Source organism: Limanda limanda, chromosome 10, assembly GCF_963576545.1.
Source record: "Limanda limanda chromosome 10, fLimLim1.1, whole genome shotgun sequence".
Classification (NCBI taxonomy): domain Eukaryota; kingdom Metazoa; phylum Chordata; class Actinopteri; order Pleuronectiformes; family Pleuronectidae; genus Limanda; species Limanda limanda.
Genome location: NC_083645.1, coordinates 24,457,030 through 24,474,235, shown reverse-complemented (window position 1 = coordinate 24,474,235; position 17,206 = coordinate 24,457,030). Strand labels below are relative to the sequence as shown.

General features: G+C 40.2%; 3 protein-coding genes across 3 annotated transcripts in view; 1 reads left to right on the top strand and 2 right to left on the bottom strand.

Moving 5' to 3' along the window:
- Window positions 1-847, top strand: part of anxa5a (annexin A5a) — a 22,550-nt gene extending 21,703 nt beyond the window's left edge. Inside the window, exon 12 of the mRNA XM_061079211.1 lies at window positions 788-847. Within this exon, the coding sequence (XP_060935194.1) occupies window positions 788-847 (60 nt within the window). The remainder of the gene's footprint in view (window positions 1-787) is intronic.
- Window positions 848-7,069: 6,222 nt separating this feature from the next.
- On the bottom strand, window positions 7,070-7,705 carry fgfbp1a (fibroblast growth factor binding protein 1a). The gene has a single exon (XM_061078995.1). The coding sequence runs from the start codon at window positions 7,703-7,705 to the stop codon at window positions 7,070-7,072; it is 636 nt and encodes a 211-aa protein (XP_060934978.1).
- Window positions 7,706-9,832: 2,127 nt separating this feature from the next.
- fgfbp2a (fibroblast growth factor binding protein 2a) lies at window positions 9,833-10,486 on the bottom strand. The gene has a single exon (XM_061078963.1). The coding sequence runs from the start codon at window positions 10,484-10,486 to the stop codon at window positions 9,833-9,835; it is 654 nt and encodes a 217-aa protein (XP_060934946.1).
- Between the last annotated feature and the right edge of the window lie 6,720 nt (window positions 10,487-17,206).

Here is a 17,206-nt window from a genome sequence, read left to right as displayed (position 1 = left end):
GTCAGATCGATGCTGGTGTTTATGCAGCGTCTGCACCGTTCACGTCGGAGCGGTGATGGAGTGCAGCTCAGTGATTTACTTTAAATCCCTTGTTCGGCGTGATGAGACTTCCCTGGTTCTCACACAGGCTGAAGAGAATTAATCTGTTCTCCTGGGACCAGATGTGCCGGCGGAGACGTCTTATTGCCTCCACTGGAGAATCCCAGATGACAGATATTGAATTGCTTTATAAGCCATTATGAAATATCCTATAAATACATGCAGCAAAATGTACGAATGAACAAACACGTATTCTCCTAGATTTTAAGTAGTTTGCAGAAGTTATGACTGTTTACCTTCATCAAGGCCTGACAGTCCCCATATGAAACTACATTTAGATCTACAGGATTTATCTGTATAGATCCATACATTTTTGCTTGTCAATGAAAATGTGGAAAAACTGCAAAATCTCACAGTGTCAAAGAAATAGAAAATAATTTCCGGAACTAAGCCAACATTTTGTGGGCTCTTTTTTCTACCATGCAATTTTATATAATCTTGTTTACGACCAATCAAACAAACAAACAATTAGACAGGGAAATAAACAAATCCTTGTTGGACGTAAAATGTTATTAAGTTACTTATTAAACTTACTTTTATCGCTTCTAATTCCCTGATTTTACCTAATTCTAGTTTTTGTTATTAATATTTTTTTACGACTGTGTTTTTATTTGAAATAGCTTCAAAAGAACTAATGAATCTTATGAAACTAATAAAGTTCTCTGTTCCATGTGTTGTTGTTTTGCAGGAGGACACGACTGGAGACTACCAGAGGGCTTTGCTCTACCTCTGTGGGGGGAATGATTAATGTGTTGTTATGGAGCTGAGCAGCTCTGAACGATGAGCTGCTGCCAGACACAGCAACACGTGAGACCAGGAGTTTCATCCACAGCTTCTTTCTGAATTCAGCTCGATATTGATTGAATTACTGTGAATTACTCGCCTGCATTTTTTGACTTATTACAGTGTCTACATTGGAGAACATTGACTTAAACGTTTTTGTGTTATTTCCATGACTTTCTCTGAACTAATAGATGTGTAGGTTGGATTTTAGTATAGAGAATAACGTGTGATCTGTTTGAATTGAATTGATTCATTTGAATTAAATGTGTCTGCTCCACTCGCTTGTCCTGTTACACACAGTTGTTTACCTTATTCCTTCACGTTGCTCCCAGCATGTGTTAAATGCAACTTACAAAAATACAATCCTGCTGCTGAATTATTAAAACCTCCATATACGCTGCTGCTCTCATTAATTTCAAATGAACCCCTGATCCTGACTAAATTGCAGTGTGGCTGTCAGGGATCAATAAGTAATGGGACGCTATGAGACATTGGTCATATGAAGACATCTACTGCGTCCACGTCTCTCTACATGAAGAGGCTTGGTGTCAAACACACTGGTTGCTCAGATCCATGGGAAACGACTCGACTCGGGTGGACTCGTACCACAGGATGGCAGCAGAGTTCAGAGCGAGCATGAAATTAAGTGTTCAGCTTGTAACTGTAAAGAAAAACTTCCCATTTACAGTAGTGATATTCAATATCTACTTGCTCCAAAACAGAATGGTACATTTTTTTGGATTCTCTATATCATCAGAGGGAAAAGGCACAATGTGCACTCGTCTCTTTAACTCTGCACAAGATGGAAGTGCATTTACTCTGGTAATTACTTTACGGATGTGGTTTTGAGGTACTTCTTATTTACTTGAGTATTTACACTGTGTATTTCAGAGAGAAATGTTTTTACTATACAACATTTATACCTTTTTTACATATTAAGAATCACATAAAACATATAAACTATATATTTATAGTCTGATGTGCCTTTTTATTGATTCATCCAACAATATATAAAATGTAAATTTAAACAATTAGTCAGTGTTGATTAACTGAAAACTAATCAATTAACTTTGAGTCACTAAATATGTCATAGTTTCAATTTCTTAGTCTTTAAACTACATTTACCTTCCTTTAAAGCTTGTGTAAATATAGGCATGACAATAAAGAAATGATTAATGGAAACTTAAATTAGAACTTGAATTACAAATAAAGTTGTCCTCACAAAACAAATTTGCGATAACATGAACCCCTCAAAGTTTATCTGTGGTTAAAGATGTAGAAATTGTTTTGTTACTGTTCTCAAGGCAGGACGAGCTTTGAGGAGTTAGAACAACTTGTTTACCTTCTATTCTCTCACTGTTTTCTACATGAAAATCTAAAGATCAGATTCCTGCATTCATCCTAACGATCAGAGACAAACAACAATTATTTATTTCTGTCTGTGTGGTTCAGAATATGTTTAATAAACTGTCTGCCAGCCGATCTGTTCAGAAACCACATGAGGATCAGAGAGGTTTCATGTGTTGGCATGTTGTTCCTCCGTCTGCAGACATGAACTCAGCTCAGAGCGACAAATTAGACAATTATCTCACCTTTACTCTGTAGTTACAGTCATTTGTGTTAATAGCATTTCACTGCGCAAGGTTGTTATTGCTGCACTTAATGTACTTTTTCTACAGAATAACTCTGGGGACTGTCTGAACAGGCAGATCTGTGTTGAGCAGTAAAAGACATCAAGCAAAGAGAAGAAGAAACGGAAATGTCGTTATCGTACACGAAAAGAGAAACAAGTAAAATATGTCTTTAACCAAAACTACAGGAAAAATAAATACATACAAATAATAAAAATCAAAACCTCAATATCAGAGGAAATTTGTTTTTGACATTTTAATCATTAAGCATTGAGTGATGTTGGCTGTAGGAGCTGCTGAGTTTTGAACCAATGTCCGTAAAAAGGTTTGTTCTAATGAAACACCTGAAATCACAAAACCGTAAAAGTAAGCATGGTGCAGTTTGATCAAAATGTGAAATGATTCGATCCATTAAGAAATGGAAAAACAAATGTTTTCAGATAAACACACTGAAGGATATTGTGCTGCTACACTGTAAATAAAGTGTTAGGGTTACGGGTTATAAAATGTTTAGAGAAATTAAATGTTCTCTATTCTTCTAAATGAACCTAGCCTCAACCCAACCGGCTAGCCCCCCTGAAACCCTCGAAGAATTAGCAGTGAGATAATGGATGGATTGATGGGGAGGAAGAGGAGATGCTTCACTCACACTGTAAGGTTTTGCTGTACAGTGCATCATTTTAAAAAGTCAACTCAACCACCATACAAACAATAAACACAGTGTGATCTTTGATATTCAATTATTTATTCCCCTCCTTGTAACTTGCAGATGCAATTTCTAAGATCTCATTTGTGCAAAAATCTCCATCTGCAGGTTGGTCGGCTGCTGGTTGCTAATCATGACTGTGCACTTCATGTGGCCGGTGGCGGTGAGCGCAGCACGTCATAAATCACTCGCTGCACAGGATGTGCTCATTTCCTCCACAGGAAGACGCTGTGAACAAGCCTCCAGTCTCACATTTCATCCCCAAACAACACAAGATGGAGAAAGTGTCTTTTTCCTGCTCTCTGATTTCTGTGTGATACTGTCTCAGCTCTGATTTCATCCTTTCCCTTCACCTCTGTATTTGAAGGAGTGACTTTACAATGTTTTTCTCTACGCTGCACTCGGAGAACTCAGGTTATCAATTCTCATTTCACGCTAACAATGTGTTGTTTCCTCCCCCCGGTCAGGTCTTTGTAATCTAGGGAAAGCTCTTTATGAACTAAACGCTCATTCATGCGAGTGTGTAATCTGTACTGACAAACCCTGGGCCAAATCTCCTTAGAGTCAGTGGAGCAGTGGGCGTGTTCTCCGTACTCTCACTTTGACCAAGGCCCACACGTCTCAGCCAATCAGGAGCCGCCGGCAGTCAGGCCACCTCTGCGTATGTAGTCGTCTGAGGACGTTTTTGAGCATTTATCCAATTATATAATCCAGTGTAGCATTGAGTTCTTTTGGCTGCTGATAGCAGTCTTCTACTTTAAATCATTTAAACCTGCTGAGTTGATGGAATCCAGTTCTAATGCTGCAATTAGACAAATAAGGGTCAATTGAAAGAGGTCAGAATCGCAGGGTTATGTAAAAACTACTGATGAAACATGATGAAACTTGGTGGAAGGAAAGGGTTTGGGTCGCGGCAGAATCCTTTATATTCTGGTGCTGATTTACTTTAGTTAGCATTGTGTGTTTTTTACATTTTACAAGATTAATTCATGGATCTTGATTAAATTTAGGGACTGAAATCAATGAGCGTTTCAAATCTGATGCAGCTTGATGATGTTAAGGGGAGTTTTGTTGCCCTGGTGTTTTATTTTAGATTCTTTTGAGCTCCTGGGTTTGTCCATAAACATAAATATCACACATCAGAGATTCAATGGAGAGTTTTTAGACCTGCAGTTAAGATTTGCTTTTCATCTAATCTGATAAAAATTCATCAGTGCCAATAGAAAGTGTGAATCAGACTTTGGAAGCAGACTGTTCTCTGTGTTCCTGTCGGGCAGATGTTGCAGGAGCTGCAGCTGCACGCACCAACAGACCTGAGAACAGTGTGTCCATCACCAGGCTGTCAGGTTTCTGAACTTCATGTCCATCACCCGTCTGCATATCTCCTCACCTGTCTGTTTCCTTTCCTCACTCACCATTGGAGAATGTGCAAGAAGCATACATACAATATTCCTGTGTGGCTGATATATATAGTTCTTGTATCGTATTTGACTTTTGCTGTCATTCTAATTGAATCATTGCACTAATTGCAGTCCTGTCAGACACCTTTCATTGTTCTGTCGACCCTGTGTTAACTTGCACATGACAAATAGAACTTGACACTTGAAACTCTCAGTCTCACGTTGGTGGTTCTCAGCTCTTAGTGAACTTTTCTGACCTCGCTGTCACAACAGGAGCAAACACACACGAAGAATTCATTTGAACTCTCGTACCAAAATGCAACATGTCAAGAAGATGCTGAGCGGTGGAGAATGGAGATGTGGAACCAGACTAGAAATTCTTCTGTTGTCTGTCTTTGTGAAATCGTTAATCTTCATTTCCCTCTGCTGCTGCACCGGCTGATGAATTAGTGGATTTTTTACCTGAACTGCAGAAACAGGGAACAACAGAGAATCATGGGACGAATCACTGAGCAGCAAACAGAACAAACCAGACACAGTTTGCTTGTTGCTTTTATCTAAAGTGTGCGCTGGTGTCCACTGAATGAGACTGTTCACTAACAGCAGCTCATGTGATGCCTGAGGGAGCAGAACACGGCAGGAGCTCAGTGAAATGTACCTGGGTTAAAACAGACAGGTCAGGAACATGATAATACATCAGAATACAAAAGTGCACTTTTAAAACATTTCTAATAATGATGTTTTGTTCTATATAATATGAGTTTTCATGGTTTTCTTACATTTGAAAAGACAGATGGTCTCAGGGTTATTTAACCTTGTTATTATCTTTACAATGTATTTAAATTAGGAGAGAACAGGTGTTCTCATGGTATTTTCAGGGTTTACAGGGACTGCTTGCACACTTTCTCTTGTTATAGTCCCTTGCATCACATTTTACAGGCAGAATCAAAGTCTTGTGTTTCTCGGCAGCTGGTGTTGTAAAGTTTCCCTTGAAGGAGTTCTCCTCCCGGCCTCCACTGGCTCGCTGCGTTCCTGCTGCTGTTTCGTGCACAGCCCTCTAATTTACTTTTAGTTGCAGCCACATTGCTTCATTCTGCGTTATCTACCAACGAGGGCTTTTTCCTACATGGCCCACAATGCAACCTGCTGAGCAGTCTGAGCCTGATGGATTTCAGCTGTGGGTGATGCATTAGTTTGCAGCGGGAGACCGAGCTCGAATCATCAAGGAGAGGGAGGTCGTTCCCTCGAGGCCGATTGGGAACAGATCTGTGTGCTGTGTGATTATTTGTTTAGTTTAGTTTTGCACACAATTTCAAAGAGAACAAGACAAAGATATCATCCAAGAAACAACAAGGAGTTTGTTTTAAAACGCCTCGGGAAAGATATGTTTCTCTTTAGTGTTGCAGTCAACGTTTTAGCTACGTGTGAAAAATCCTTTATCCAAAAAGCTATTTCATGCACAGAGCAAGTGATACAGGACAAGACAGTTCAAATGTTGTTGTTTCTTGCCCCAATTCCTTCCAAAACCCCGGAGTCTGAATGAACAGATCTTTAATTTAACAGGTTGCCAGTTGATCTGAGGCTGGTAAAGTTTTGTGAGAAAGGAAAATGCTTAACTATGAGGAAATAGAAGCTTCAAGGCAGTGTTTTGCTTCAATGCTGCATTTAACTTCTCTAAAAATGGTTAACATTTTCATTTCAATGCCGTATCGACTTGGCAAAACCCGAAGTGTTGAAAGCTTCACCGATCGAGGTTTAAATGCCAACAATACTCCCTGATCCCCGCTGACTCTGATTTTGCAAGTTCACCATGTGAGGTTTTTAAACTTCCACACTGAGAACGCGGAGTCAGAGGCTTCTTGCCAAAGTATGCGGGCTAATGCTTTTCAAAAATCACACTCCCTCTGGTTAAATTACTGTGTCAATACAGAAACATGCCCAGTGTCAAATCTTCCAGCAAATACCTCCAGCGGGAGTGAGCACACACATCAGAGAAAACAGAAAACTGGGGATTTACAGTAAGTTCGATTGTTTTAAAAGAACATGGACAAAGTGCTTTTGTTTGAATGGAGCAAAAAATCTCATTCTGTAATTACATTAATGAATATAGATAGAAAATGTATATGTGGGCCTGTGATGTAGTTGTCTTTGTTTGACAGAGAAAATTGGTTTTATTCTCACGTGTCAGGTTTTTGTGTTGTATTTTCTTATAACACAAGTTATTCTCGTACAAATAGACAAACTATGAAGAAACAATTAAAGTAGTTAGAAATGCAAAAGTATAAGTTTATTGAGTGTTAACATTGGGAAGATCTATCTCAAAGGTACGTGCACATAAATGCAAATTTTTTTGTGACTAGTTTAACTTTTTGTGAAGCAGCAAGTATATATATAAAGATGTGACGTCATAAGAAGCAGATTTTCTTTCTAATTCTTCACTTTTCTCCGTCTCAGCAATCATCATCCCTCACCATAGTAAAAAAGAACGTGCACAGACTCGACCAGGCGTCGTTGCATTGCTCCTCCGCCAGCCGCTTGTTTCCAGGCTGACAGGATTTGACAGATCTGGCCGGGGGGGGAGGCGGGGGAGGCAGGACGGTTTCCCTCTGAACGTCCCGGAGTCTGAAGTGAGCGTCTCTGGCAGCTTGTCGGCACATTCCTGCCCTGACCGGCGTGCTGCCGTCCTGGCACAGGTTCCTCTGCTTCTTCAGCGCCCTCGCTATCTGCTTCCAGTAGAGTTTGGGGTTGGAGGTGTAGCGCTGACAGAGGGACGGTTGGGAGACGTATTCGCAGCTGAAGCTTCTGTCCCCCTTCCTGCAAGTGACCCCGAGGACGAAGACATCGTCCCCCGTGGCCGCCCAGGTGCACTCGGACTTGTCCTTGGTGACCAGCTTCCCCTTGATGGGCTGAGCGGAGACAGATTTGGGTTGGCGGCCGACCTTCACCCCTGACCTGTCCTTGTTCTGTCCTCTGTCCACCCCTCGTCCCCCCCGTCCCCTTCGACCCTTCTGACAGCTGCCCAACATCAGCTGATGGGAAATACAAGCCAGCACCAGCAGGATGGTGAGATTGGTGAGGAAAGCCATGGAACCTGTGGAAAAGACCCTGCAAGAGGATATATTTCGGATTTAGATATCTGACCTCTAATCCCTTTCATTTCCTTCTTAAAAGGAATCATTATAATCCCCTCGGACCTGTGGGTTCGAGGTCGGGCTTCTCACAGAAACTTTATCCACACACAGTTGATACTGAATCTGAAGCTAAAAGACAAGGCAAGGTTTCTTTTGTAGTTTTTTTAGTTTCAAGGGAATAAGAGTCCTTCACACGTGACTTAAACAGAAGATCGAAGATGAATTAAAACAATTTATTCAATACTTATTCTTAAGTACAATCAGCAAAAAAATCCTCAACTTTAAATAGTAAAAGTTCTCATTGCACAGAAAAACTCATGTAACTACTACATTGTAATACCATAATGCAATTTTAAGTATTAATGGATACAGTTACTTAATGTTGAAACCTGTCAATGTGTACATTTTCTCTCAATGATACACGGCTGGTTAGTTTAGAAGAAGTACAGCATGTTCTCCGCATGGAAAATCTTAAAATGAGTATAAGTAATAAGTTACAAACACTTTGTGCAATATAAAAGTACAATATTTCTCTAAGAAATGTTATAAAGTAAAACTATAAAGGACATTTAAACTTATCTGATCATTGCAGGGACATTATGGTCGTATATTATAAACTCACCCTCAAAGAATCAGAGTTATGGCAAATCTATGGATTATAAACTATGTAAAACAAACCAAGCAGTAACACACACACTACAAACCTTTATACTCTATAATCAGAGTAATTCTAACAGACATGAGATAAATCAGAGTCGACCTACCTGAACTTTACTTTTCAGAGAAAACTTCAGCTCCTGACACCTGAGAGACGAGTCCTCTTTACCTGCAGCTACAGTCTGCTGCTGCTCCAGGATCAGCCCACCCCTTAATACACACACACACACACACAAACACACACACACACACGCACACACACACACACACACACACACACACACACACACACACACACACACACACACCACACACACTTGAGTTGGTGGGTTGAGTACAAGCTTGTACTGCAGTTTTTAAACATATTTAACTGTAAACTGCATAATAAACAGCACAGTCAATACTTTTTCTTAAAAATACTCCACTATATTCATGCACTTTCACCTCCTGCTCAAACTTAACTTACATTTAGGAAAGGTCAACTACATGCATGGTCCATATTTGTCCAAAAGTTGTGAACACTTACCAGATCTTTGATGAATTATCAGTACTCAGACTTAATCTGTGGTGGCAGATTGTGCCGCTCGCTGAAAGAAGTCCCAACTGCTCTATGATAACATCGAAGGCATCTGGGTGTTTAAAGACGTTCACTGGACCATCTGCTGTTAAAGTGAGTCAGATACTAAATGACTTGAAATATCTTGAAACATGCCGGATGTCCCCGCAGGAGAAAATCACCAGGACTGACTTTTTACAGTTCCTGAACCTTGAGCAACAGGGACACCTACTGGTTCACTGTAGTAACGATCCATAAATGGAAACTGATAAACACAGATATTGAGAATACTGTATTTATTCCATCATAAAAGTTCACATTTATTACATTTGTCAAAGACATCAGTACACAAATCTTTGCTGTTTTGAAAATAATGTAATATTCAAAGTTATACAAAGTGATGCAGATTATATACAAGTAAACAAACAAAGATAAATAAGTTTGCCTTCGATGTTTAGGTTCGTCTCCATGTTCGTGAGACTCAACTCTCCCAAGTGAAGTGAAGTACTTGAACAGTTTAATGCAAAATGTTTGTTGTGACTAAATGAAGTCAGGTAGTGAAGTTCTTACAGCTGTGACCATGAAAAGGTGGAAATCTGTCTTTCAGTGGATGATGATGATGATGATGATGATGATGATGATCATAATGATGGAAGGTTTGCTTGGGAGTCGCTGAGTAACCTCCCTTCTCCTGCTCCCGTTCTTCACCTTTAGACGGTCGTAGAAGACCTCGTCATTAGAACTGTAAACCTGTGAATACAACAAAAACATTTAACTTTGCTAATCTTGATTCCAAACACTTCAATCCGACACAGAATTCTTGGATTAGCGGTAAAACATGATAAATGCTGTATGTTTTACCTTTCTTGTTAATTTCGAAAGAACCCAATGACGAAGGAGCAGACGCCGTGAAGTGACCTCCAGCAGTAGCGGCGAGCCACCCTCTTGGCGTTGCTCTCCACAGGAGGTGTCAGTGGTGGCGGAGTGGTTCTCCCCAAGGTCTTGGATTTCGAGGAGGCTCTCCTCCCTGACTCCTGCCTGGTCGGTGCAGGTCGAGGTTCAGGTCTTGCAGGCTCTGCTCCCGGTTTGGGCCTTGATGAAGGGTCTTGCCACAAGTGGGACGACGAAGCGGACGAAAAGATCATCTGAGAGTCGTCGGACGCCCTCCTGCACATCTGAGGTCTGATGGTCTTCGGCGCCTGGCAGGCGTTCTGGAGTTTTCTGAAGCCCCACATCATCTGGACAAAGTAGTGTCGGGGGTTTTTGTTGTAGGTGCGGCAGTTGTAAGGCTTGCCCACGTACTCGCACCAGTAGGAGCCCTCGCTGCTCCGGCACGACAGCCTCAGCCGGGTGTAATCCCCGTGACCGGTGATGGTCATGGTGCAGGAGTCCTGAGCCTTGGTCTTGAATTTGATGGGCTCGTCCCAGATGCTCTGCCTCCTGCCGTCGCCCTGGGCCTCGGCCGGCCGGAGGCAGCAGGCGAGCAGCAGCAGCAGCAGAGGAGCGCTGGCCTGGGTCCACATGGTGTCAGACGGATGCTGAGTGCAGGAGGAGGAGGAGAGTGGAACTGCTGGAGCTGAGGATCCCGCCTGCTATTTATTTGCTAAGCGGGAAGAGCGGGAATTCAGGATCCCCCCCCCCCCCCAAAAAAAAGCGGCCAGATTCAAAGAAGCTTGGTGTTCAGGAGGAGGGGAACAGAGCCAGAGCCACATGTCAAACCAGCTCGTGTTTACCTCAGTGTTCTGCGAAGAGGGAGCATCCTGTCAACACGACTTTCTACTCAAAGTCAATTATGTCAATAGTTTTTTAGCAATCAGGCGAAACATCAGCCCTCTCGATAATTACCTCGTGTCTGAGGATATGCTGAAGTAAACCTGAAGCCTTCACGTTCGTGCTTGTTTTAAAAGGCAGTTCGGAGCCGAGCAGAGAAACCTATCATTTCCCTGCAAACACAAACAACATCGAGCACGACCACAGACAAACACGAGGAGGAAACACTCACACACTGCAGACCCAGTTCACTGCGGAACCTGGTAATGGTTTGTTATGGCAATTAAGAGGCAACGGGACGAGGGCGGGTCTGTAGTTTTTCTATTTCAGGGCCTCTCTGGAGAAAGAGGTCCCGTTGTGAGGCCGAGTCAACTCATTCAGAACAGAATCAGTGAAAATAAACAGAGAAAATAAACAGTGAAATCACAGCAGGATCTTTAACATTGTTATTTAAGAAGCTTACGTTTTCATGTGGGTTTGTTTGTTTGTTTGTTTATAAACAGGATTTACGCAAAAACTACCTGGATCCAGCATTTTTCTTTTTTGCTTTCCTTAACATTCTTTAACATGAACAGTTTGCAGAACAGTTCTGTGGACTCGGTATATCTGATCTCAATGTGATGCTGCACTTTTTATGTCTCATTATTACGGTTGCAAAACACAACATTAGTCACCCATTGTTAATGAATCTGCATTTAAAATGATGACCTTCTATTTTTTAGAGGGTTGAAGATAGAGACACTATTAGTCAGAGTCAGATTTTAGATGAGGGATGAAAGGAATCTGTCTCTTTTCAGTTCTTTCCTTTGCTAAGCACCAAATTATCCTTGTTTCATGTTTAAAACCTGCTCCCCTCTTCCCCCCTGAGTGTTTCCCTTCCCCTGAGACTTCAGCATGTTCAGACTCTGTGTGATGTGAGTATGTTGTTACATAAACTCCATATGTTGTCCACAGCTCTGCAGGCAAATTCTAACTTATACAACTTTATTTCCCATTGGGGTAATTATGTGCCGCTGTTTGTGACACAGGGTAAAGTAAATACTCTATAATACATCATATGTGTATTTGAAGTTCCAATAATATATACAGAACAAATACACTCCCCCACACCAAGTGCATATTTCTATAGAACCGGAATGTCTGCTGTTGCTGTTATTGTATGGCTCTGCCCATATGAGGGTTGGACTGGACATACTGGAATGTACAACTTGTGCAGGGACAATCTGTGAAAGACACAATGTCTGATGTAAAAGTCAACACAGTAACAAAAAAACAACATTTCCTCTGAATCATTGCTTCTGTTTTCGACCAGATTGGGTCTCATGTGTAACTTATATGAGCCTATTTGGAAGAAGCCTTGTGGTTTTGCTGGTGGTGCTTATCCACATGCAGTTTGGTGTCTGAGTAGAAACCTCAGAGCGAAGCCTATGGAACTGGATAATCATCACCCATTGAAAATAGCTGTCCAGTAACGCAACCCAGCTGGTTGTGGCCAGAAGTGGCAGCACCACAGAAGAATGTGCAGTCCTGTGTCTCAAGATATACAATGAGCAGGATGTCTCATGGTATACGTCATTTGTTTTACATGTATGTGTGTACTTGTACTTTCAGGATCGTGGCAGATATGTTTGACACCTTTATATTCAATCTATCATTCTAGCTTCTAAATAATAAAACCCTTTGATTCTTTTGGAATAAACTCAAAAGCAAACCCACACTTTTCAAAACACTGTTGTTTTCACGATGACACAACCTATAAAGTACATAAGTACACGTAAACACAAAGAAATCCAGAGAAATGACAAGAAACTGAAATCCGAAGTTTATTCACATTTTATACACTTTTCTTCACCACCACATAAGAAGTTCCTCTTCAGTGGCTCGTCTGGGCCCGAGCTGTGGGAGCACCACATCTCAGACCAGTGACCACTGTGCATCTGTCCTGCCAGCATACGTCCAGGGCTGGGACGCACTAAATCTACTTTAAGCACTTAGTAAATTCATAACCCCTTTTCTCTCGTGGTTGGGTCACATCCAGACGCCAGCAGACAAGAAACAGTCAAAGTTTGCACACAGCTGCTTCTAAGAATATCCATCTTAACAGTTCAATTGGTTATTGGAATTAAAAATGTCTGATGCCGATGTTTTATTCACGCAGCACTTAGGTTGAGGACAGTGGGTAGTTCAATATAATACTGTTTGTAGTACATGGGCTTTTATCAACTAGGCTTATGTACAACAGTGAGCAGCAAGTTAGCATGACCAGAATGTTATGTATATAAACATATTAAACTTCACTGGGACTCATGAGAGCTTAGTATATTTAAATGGGTACCATCAGAAAATGTGAATAAAGCTGGTAACTTTTAATCAACTTAAAATCAGATTTTCTACTATTCTGCTGTTTTATGCTAGTAGCACATATAATGTAATGTTCAATTATTCTATTAAATTGTAAAGTGTTATTCATGTTATGATGATTTTGCAATTTGCCTTCAACAACCAGACGAGTAACAGTACGATAATAACTCTTTACGATCAATTATGACAACGTTTCCACGATGTACGTTCATTTCTCAATACACAAGATTAATTTGTAATGTCAAAGTAATCTCCTGTTATAAATGGTCAAATGTGAAAGGGATTATCAAGTTTGGTTGGATAAGTAGCAATCGACCTATTTAAGATCACTAGCCTGGATCGTGTTAGTGTGGCTACAGCTGAGTACTGGGAGTCATTAAAATGTAAGTTATTATATATTCATAAGGTACAAGAGGCGAAATTATCAACTAGTTTTCAATGTTAATCAACTAGTCAGTGATTTAGATCATATATATATATTTGATGTTAACAGTTTCTCATATACGGAGATTAGACTGAAATCTTACTCAACATGCAAACACTCTATGACGTCATATTACTGTATGTTACATTTGGTATTATGGGTTAGTTAAGTTAAATTCTGCTGTTGCAAATAATGGCAACGCATCTAAAATCCTGAATGTCGACGTTAAGATGGACATTATTTATTTCACTGTGTGCATCGATACCTTCAATCGTGTGAACCGGAGAGCGTTCTTCTAATGTTTGATTGGCAGTGCGACTTTGTTCCATGAGCGGATTGTCTAGTTTTTCCATCTTCGTTTCTACGTCGACAGCTTCTGCAACTCGAGGTTGTAAACATGGAGGCGAGGCGGAGGAGATAAACTGGCCCGATAGGTTAAAGACAGATTTCAGCCAACAGCAATAGAAAATAGAAAATAGCTCTTGAATACATTCAATGTGTTCCGTAGATTTTTTTTAAATGTATCCATAGCTACTGTGGGAGTTTTAAAAAGCAGGAAAACAAACCTAGCATGTGACTGATAGTTCACTACAGACCTGAGACCTACAGTAAAAAAAAAAGAGGATTTGGCTTGACAGTAAAAGTATCACCGCTAAGAAAGCAAGAAAAGATCTCGGTACAAATGTCCTGTTAGCGAAATACAGTGCGATGGTTTGTTTAGTTAATCAATCGATCACCTAGGGAACAATCTAAAAACCTCACACTCTCATTATGGGATGCTCTGAGTCTATTGTGGGATTTAAAGGGAAAATCTACCCAATACTTACACTGTTAAAAAAAAACACTATTTGTTGATGAACGTTATATTTTTCTGAATAATTGTGTTGTTTTGTGGTGTATTGTTGTAAACTTAACCATAAAATAGGAAGCATATTAAAATCTATAATCATTATCACAAAATGAATTTGAATAAAATGGGAAAACATCTAAGAAGTTACAATATCATAAAATTCTCTCATCTGATTTCCCTCATGTTTGTGAATTATCTTAACTGTGCAAGGAAAATGTTTCTTTGGTTAAACTACTTAAAAAATACAATTACTGTCCAACCTGGGGAGACTGGCTGCAACTACACATTTCTTAATTTTGAATCTAAATTTAATCAGGAAGCACTGTTTGATATCTGTTATAATATTTAAGATATTAGCGAAGAAGCAGACACATGAGCCTTAGTCGGCCAGAATTTCTGGGATGTTTAGAGGCATTCTGGGAAATGTAGGAAATAAACACCTGGCACAGAGGTAGATGAAGCAGATGGAATAAAAATACACTTGATGAGCTGTAAAAGTAAATCATTCATTTAAACACTGAACCATAGGTGGGTAATTTTCTAACAGTGTAAGAAGGTGGATTTTCCCACTTCACTAACGAAGCATATTTCAAAAGGGGGTGAAACAAACTTCTGAAAGGCAACCAGTCATTTGCAAATCGCTCCAAAACCAGCATACAAGTCAAACTCTAGATGTTTCGTAATATTGTAAACATTTTTATAAGTCATGCTAAAATTCCCTCCATAGTTTCCCTCACATCCACCCGTCAACATTTGTCCCATTATATATTTCACCACTCATACAGCCTGCAGTTAAAAAAAAAATCCTTCATTTTCATTAAAACTAGTTTTTCATTGAATTTCATGACTATTTGCACCTTTTCTCCTCCCTTTCACATTTCTGTCGAACGTGATTCATCCGTTTTCGTGACCTTCAGGACTTCAGTGACCTTCAGGAGCCACTGAGCACAAACAAGTACATAAAAACCAACAGGCATCACTTCTATTGTCATGTCCTCTCACCCAGTGTGTCAACAGCTTGGTTTTGTGTCCGAACAAATGTAAACGCAGACACAGCGATCCTTTTAAAAAAATGCAGAGCAAGCCTGGCTCAGATTGATTCAGGTCCGGCAGTTAGAATCTCTTAAAGTGGGGGCTGGGGGGGCGGGTGGGCGGGTGGGCGGTTGGGGGGGAACGTTGGAGAGCAGGTACAGTAAACGTACTGAAGGCTGTGATCAGTCCGGTTGAGGTGATCGCTGTAGAAACCTGCACGGCTTTGTTTTGTTCCTCCGTCCGTAAGGAACCAGCTTTCAGTGAGCTTCGTCTGGTCCGAGGTCGTGAAACATGGCTGAACAACACAAGAGCAACACAATGAATACAACACAACATCTATTTTCAAAATGTATTGCACTTAAACAATTTTATAACTTCTATTGTTTCTAGCGATCTCTTACATGGTGATTTTTCTAATACTGTAAAACGACATGCATTAATCTGCACTAACGCACATAGTGACTCTTACAATTCACTATATATACGAAAAGACTTTTCATTATCCTCTTCTGCCTTTTTTTGTACAAAAAGTTTCACAAATCCACATTCAGGTGAAACTGCAAATTGCAAAACTTTTTCCACTTGTTTAAGGGAAATTAAATTAACATAGTGACTCTTACAATTTACTATATATACAAAAAACAAGACTTTTCATTAACCACTTTTGCCTTTTTTGTCCAATATTGTAATTTGCTCTGATAAAAATACCCCAAAACTTTGAGAAACTAATTTCGCAAACTTTTTCCACAGGGTAAATTAGATTTAGAGACTCGATATAAGAAAGTTAGAGTTAAATTGACATCTTAACATAAAGGGCTCATGATTGATCCGCAGATCGAAACTCATTCTGTGTTTCACTGCAGCCGATTTAACCGAAAATGAGACAATCTAAGTTGTAAACACGTAAGAAGGAAAACTGAGGCAAAACTTACTTTTTTAGTTCCAGTTTTCGAGGGCACTGGGAAGACAAAGTTTAGAGAGAGATGAATCAGGTATTTCTTAAAACTTAAGTAAATAATTTAAGACCTATAGTGTGGTTATTGTTTCTGTTTGAATGACTCAGGGGACTAAAGGAGCTCTGACAGAGTTGTGAAATGAAGTTTTCAAGAAGAGCAACTTTTCAAAGACTATACTGTGCTTTTTCCTGTTTGAAAACAATGCCCTGTTAAACCCACTGGGAATCAGATATAAAGTATCTGGGAGGAAATGTGACGTTATGTGACTTTCAGAATAATAATAACCCAATATTCGACTTTTTAGAGAAATAAGATGATCTCAGAATTTCACATTACCATAGATTGCCATATCTGTCAACAATACTGACGGCTTAAAGTACACTTTCACCTCTTGTTTACTGCAAATACAATAAAGGGCAACCGAGTAAAAGTACTTTAAAACTAAATGATTTTATTCTCAATAAGCATCAAGCAAAGTAAAACAAACAGGAGCAACATCACTATTCTACAACACAGACTTAAACAATCACAACTAAACACAAGACGTAAAAATCCTGTGGGTCGTTAGTGAAACCTCACCATGCTGGTTTTCCTGCAAAGTCACTGTGAGCAGAACTAAAACAAGCTGTGAAGAAGCGTAAAGAGAGAGTCGGGTTAGTTTGGAGAATAAGAAACACGAAGGCAGATGAACAGAGGAGTGAGACGGGTGATGAAGACGGTGATGATGCCTGCAGGTGACAGCTGTGTGAAGGAAAGTGTGAGGAAGGAGTTTAGTAAAAAACGCCGTCGGAGAGGCAGAGCTCGGATTGGACGTTTTTTTTCCGGTACCTGAAGAAGAGTCGTCTCTTCG

Excerpts from the sequence above, each read along its gene's own strand:
- fgfbp1a (XM_061078995.1), bottom strand. The coding sequence starts at position 7,705 with ATGGCTTTCCTCACCAATCTCACCATCCTGCTGGTGCTGGCTTGTATT.
- fgfbp2a (XM_061078963.1), bottom strand. The coding sequence starts at position 10,486 with ATGTGGACCCAGGCCAGCGCTCCTCTGCTGCTGCTGCTGCTCGCCTGC.